We start from the raw sequence: 5,339 nt of genomic DNA, 5'->3' as shown, positions 1-5,339 counted from the left end.
GAATTTAAAGTTTGGGGATTTAAAAAGTTAGTTATAACTAAATATGTAGTTAATTGACATTAATACCTCTATTGATATTTTTTGGAATTAATCCTATGATCTTATTGACGTTTTTCGTTGATTGTATTGACATTTAGGGATTAATGATCTAATGTACTGGACTTGAATGTTTAATGACTACTCCCTCCGTCCCAGAGAAGTTGGCATACTTTGAAAATGGCACGGGATTTTAGGAGGTTTTGTTTTGTGTGTTAAATGGAGAGAAAAATATAATTTTTATATTCATGTGAGAGAGAACTTTTTCCAAAAAGAGAAATATAACATCTTTTGTGGGACAAACTAAAAAGGAAAGTGTGTCAACTTTTCTGGGACGGAGGGAGTACTAGTTTTAAAAAATAGAGAGAAGTGCAATTCAGCGCGTAATCTTTTACCATGAAATTAGCCTTTGCACAAAATTTTCCCCAACTCCCATTCCCACATATCCACTACCCAAATTTCCCCCCTCCGACCACCGCCACCCACCGCCCCATCCCCATCAAATTCCGCCTCTTCCCGCTCAACTCCACCAACTCCCCTCAATCAACCACCAAATCATCATCCTCCGACGACGGAATCCCAGTTGAGCACGTCAAAACCCTAGTAAAATTCAAATCACGCCACAACTACATCCGCGTCATCCAAGTCTCCCGGGCGGCGGACCACCCTCTCGCCGGCTCCCGCCTCCTCCTCCTCGACGCCCCTGGAAACATCCACAGCATCTCCTATCTCTTCAAATCCCTAACCAATGCCTACTTCGACGTCTTCGCCACTCTCCCCCCACTCCTCCCGCCCGGTCCAATTGCAATCCTAGGCTTCGGAGCAGGATCCGCCGCCCGAATCATCCTTGAGCTCCACCCCGACGCCGCCATCCACGGCTGGGAGCTCGATCCCTCCGTCCTCGCCGTCGCCCGAGAGTACTTCGGCCTCGAGAAGCTCGAGAAGAAATACTCGGAGCGGCTGAAGATCTACACGGGCAACGCGCTGAATGCCGGCGAGAAGGAGAAATTCGCTGGGATTCTGATCGATTTGTTCAGCAAAGGCTGCGTCATTCCGGAATTGCAGGACGCGGCGACGTGGGAGAAGCTGAGGAGGAGTTTGAGGAAGGGCGGGAGGATGATGGTGAATGTGGGCGGGAGCTGCGTGGAGCCGGAGGATATACGGAGAGATGGGAAAGTTATAATGGAGGAGACGTTGAGGGCGATGCACGAGGTGTTTGGGTGCGAGGTTTACGTGCTGAGCCTCGATAATCGAAAGGATGATAGTGCGGTTGCACTGACGGGAGGAATGCCTGACGCCGCCGAGTGGAGGAAGAAGCTGCCGCGGCCGTTGAAGTTCTATGTTGATATGTGGAAGCCTTATGGAAATGCATGTTAGGTGTTTGTTGATTTGCTTCAACCAATTACTGATTTTGTGCTAATAAATTACTCCATTTTCTTTAGTACTAATATGTTATCATGGTTGTGATAAATTAAAAGTAAATATCTCTGGAATATACTCCATATACTTTTTAAGTTAAAGATTGGTATCTGCTCATTAACCGTGCTCGGTTTTTGGTTTTAGTTAACTGAACTTCCGGTAAGGGGGCATTGAGTTTGTCAAACAATAATCTTTGATAGCCAGAACACAAATCATGTTAAATAAATTAATGCATGCCTGAAGAGTGGGTATAAGCAGACAAATTTAAGTAAGTAATTTCGAGAACCAACCTAAAGCACGGATAGTATGCCATATCTGCTCTTTGAAGTATAGGAGCACTTGAAGTTCCAAAAAATCACATCTTTAAACATCTGACTTGACTTGTTGGAGTAAGCAATATAGGCTGCTTCTTGAATCTCAAGATTGGTAGAAATACATTTTCTAGGTTGTATGGATTGTTAAAATGCATTGGTGGCTTTCTAGATAGAAAGTTTTTGGGTGTACAGAAACCATGCATCAATACCTCTAGGTGTTCTTGCACATCATAAGAGGGTCAGGGTTGTACGTTTCTACTTCGTGAGGTTAGGTGGAACTAGTGTTTTAAAAATCACATTTGAGCTCTGATGTATTTTTATGAATTTATTTGTTTTACTCCCCTTCATTGTTGCTGTTTTGCTATGCTATGTATATGAGTTCCTCCTTCATGTCTATCCCCTGCAGAGTTTGAGATCCAAGGTTTAATGTGGATGGATTAGTGTATACACACTTCGTATTAGTTACAGAAAATCCAATTGTTGGATTAGTGATTGAGGTTCTAACAAGTACTTTAAGTTTGAGATGTCATGGGTGGAATATGAATCTGTTCAATAGGGATTGACTGCTTGAGTTGTTCTGCTCGAGATGGTCGACCAATTTATTAATTTTGTCATTTGGCCACCTAGGTATGTGTCCTTCTTGAAGCGCATTCACTCTTTTCCTCTATTTTCTCTTTTTTTTTTCCTGGACTTCTACTTCCATTTTACTAGCACAATGAAGATCTATTTTGACCATTGGGTTTCTGAATGATGTGTAAGTATGGATTGATATTTGTTGTTTGTAGTAAGTATGTAGATATTAGCTCTACAACCTCAAATATCTAAGCCTACGTGTTTTATAGAGTTGAAGCAAAGTAATCATGTTGCAGAGCTTGAATGCAGATGTTATAATTGTTTTAAACCCGTCTTCTCATAATTGATCAGTCAAGGAGCTAGAAAAGGGAATGGTGGTATGCGTTTGTGCTGTTTTAGGCAATACAGTATTGTATAAAAACAACAATGGGCATGGCAATTAGGCAAAGGCCATAGGACTGATTCTGCAGACAAGATTACTGATTGCTTGTTCACTTGTATTAAACCTTAAGTACATCTTAGGATCAGTTTATTTTGGGCCTCAGTTTGACTTCTGAACTGGGATGCTTTGGATGCACCACCAACTCATACTTTGTTGTCGCTCCATTGAAATTAGATCCAAAGGCATACTACTTAATCTATAATATAGGAAATGCAAAATAGGCGTATTAAATGTTCTCTTGAAATGACATGGTATTGATTTCTTCATTTGGTGAATGTGAATATGTATTTCTTAATGACTTTTCTAATTTTCACCTTATTATCTATTAAATGCTGTTGGAGGTGTTCTAAACTATTAAAGAAGATATTTAAAGAGAAGAAATGTGACTAAGCCCTTGGATAGAGATGGATGAGATTCTGGAAAGTGGGTTTATGTCTTCTCCTAATACATATACATCGTCTCTTTCTAGTTTTTTATGATGAGGATTTTTTTATTTTTGCATTTTCTGTGTGCCTATTAGCAATATTAAACCAAAAAATTGAGGCCAATGGATCTTACTCGGGATTTGCATGGTACAATAATATCTTGTTGAACTACTACTTGATTGATCACTTATGTAGACTTCAGTTGCTTAAGTGTTTGTCAAGGAGTACTCCAAATTTATATCAATTCAATTTTTTTTCCTACATGATCATCAAGATACATTTTACCTTCAGATGAAAGTGTATTAATTAGCGGTTTTGTCGGTTTTTGAGCAGCCGGAAGACAGTCAAGATCCGAGCAGACTTGCTCTGTGGCCGCCTTCCTCAGCGAGAGGTGGCAGCAACTCCAGCAGCAATCCATACAGTCCTTACAGCAGCTCTGAGTAGCAGTTTCAGCAGAATTGGTTCATACTATCCCGATCCACACGAAACAACAGATCCTGCTCCCTCTCACAGCACAACCTCATCTTTCACCTCTCTTTACGACAACAAGGTAAGAAGAATCCTCCTAAACATGGTGTGTTGTGATTCTGACAATCCATATCTGTTTTATGCTTGTGTTTATGAGCTGAGATCGCATTTTCTTGAACAGATGCCCCATATGCCTTAGCTATTGGTGCAAAGTACTTGACGTATCATTAGAAAAAGTGAAATTTATGTGATGCCTTCTACTTTTTTGATGCCTCTCCTTAATGTAGCATTTCTTCTGTAAAACATCCAAGGCGGCAATGTTTCTCACTAGTCGACTTTCTGGTCCTTGTTATCGAAAATTAAAGCCGTTCAAAAATGTCATTTGTCTGAATTTTCATGATCTTGCTACATGTGAATAGGTGGCGGATAATTTGCTTCTGATACTTCCAGCAACATAGAAAATTTAAGTATTCTGTTCTCAAACTCTCAGAAGCAAGGTAATTACTTCGTTATTTTTCTTGTTAGAATCAAGATTGTTTTGAGTCAAAATCATATTTAATTAATTATCCTTCCAAATTTAATGAACAGGCAGTTGGTGCTAGTGGAAATTCCACGTTTCGGGGCATCTTCTTGAAGAAACAACATTTGGTATAAAGTTACAACATTTGGTATAAAGTTTAGAGTAAAGGCCAAAATTGGTACTGAACATATAACCATTTTACGATTTTGGTCCTAAATTTTATCTTTTGGATTTTTTGGTCCTGAATATATGAACATTTTACGATTTTGGTCCTGGACTAACTTTTCCGTTAAAAAACTAACGGTCAACGGGTGTAATTCCAATTTTGACCAAATTAGACTTCTAATTCTGATTTTTTTACTCCTTAATTAATTTCCTAATTATTTTAATGAATATTCATTTAAATTTCCTAATTACTGTATTTTAATAAATATTCATTTAAATTTAAGAAAATATGAAAAAAAGAAAGAAATAGAATAGCTCTTCTTCTTCGTTCACCGCGACCCCTCCTTCTATCCCCAAAACCCTTCCTCACCCTCGACACCGTACAAATCTCCCTCATCTTCGACTCCACAATCCATCTCAAGAACAGAGTTGCCGCCAATAGTTGAATATCCAATTGGAAAAATAGAACTTAAAGGAACAAGCTTTTAAAAGAAATAACTTCGGGGAATGGAGGAAACGAAAATGAGACTGCCGAGTATCGGGCAGCGGTTGCCCGAACTGGACCGGAAAGCAACACCAGCGGCTGCTCACGGTGGAGACAGCAGCCGCTGTTCTTAATGGAGAAAGCAGTGGCAGCGGCAGAGGCTGCTGTCAAAGGCGACAGCAGCGGTATTGGCTGTCGAGCTCCCTACAACCGCAGATGGGTGCCTCACGCGGTGAGAAGACGAGGACCGGCGGAGGCAGGGGTGTGCCTGAGGTCCGGAGGGGTTGTAGCAGTTCCTCTCTGATTTGTAAGGTGTGGAGGTTAAGGAAGGGTTTTGGGGGAGAAGGAGGAGTCGCAGTGGACGGATAAGAAGGAGCAATTCTATTTTTTTTAATATAATTTATTTCTGATTTTAAATATATATTTATTAAAATAATTAAGGAATTAATTAGAGAGTAATAATTCAGAATTAAAAGTCTAATTTGGTCAAAAT

At 40.0% G+C, this 5,339-nt stretch overlaps 1 protein-coding gene across 3 annotated transcripts; it reads left to right on the top strand.

Annotated features, from left to right (window-relative positions):
- Positions 1–425: 425 nt before the first annotated feature.
- Positions 426–4,425, top strand: LOC125198639. Of its 3 annotated transcripts, XM_048096959.1 has the most exons (4): positions 426–1,408; positions 3,543–3,759; positions 4,097–4,174; positions 4,266–4,425. In XM_048096959.1, the coding sequence occupies exons 1-2, from the start codon at positions 433–435 to the stop codon at positions 3,647–3,649; spliced, it is 1,083 nt and encodes a 360-aa protein (XP_047952916.1). In that variant the 5' UTR covers positions 426–432; the 3' UTR covers positions 3,650–3,759; positions 4,097–4,174; positions 4,266–4,425. The 3 variants fall into 3 exon arrangements, with proteins under 3 accessions (XP_047952916.1, XP_047952917.1, XP_047952918.1); XM_048096960.1 differs by lacking the exons at positions 4,097–4,174; positions 4,266–4,425 and adding an exon at positions 3,859–4,043; XM_048096961.1 differs by lacking the exons at positions 4,097–4,174; positions 4,266–4,425 and having other exon boundaries at positions 426–1,413; positions 3,543–3,678.
- Positions 4,426–5,339: the final 914 nt, after the last annotated feature.

The sequence above is a fragment of the Salvia hispanica genome, unplaced genomic scaffold, assembly GCF_023119035.1.
Source record: "Salvia hispanica cultivar TCC Black 2014 unplaced genomic scaffold, UniMelb_Shisp_WGS_1.0 HiC_scaffold_170, whole genome shotgun sequence".
Lineage (NCBI taxonomy): Eukaryota > Viridiplantae > Streptophyta > Magnoliopsida > Lamiales > Lamiaceae > Salvia > Salvia hispanica.
This window is presented reverse-complemented; position numbering and strand designations above follow the sequence as displayed.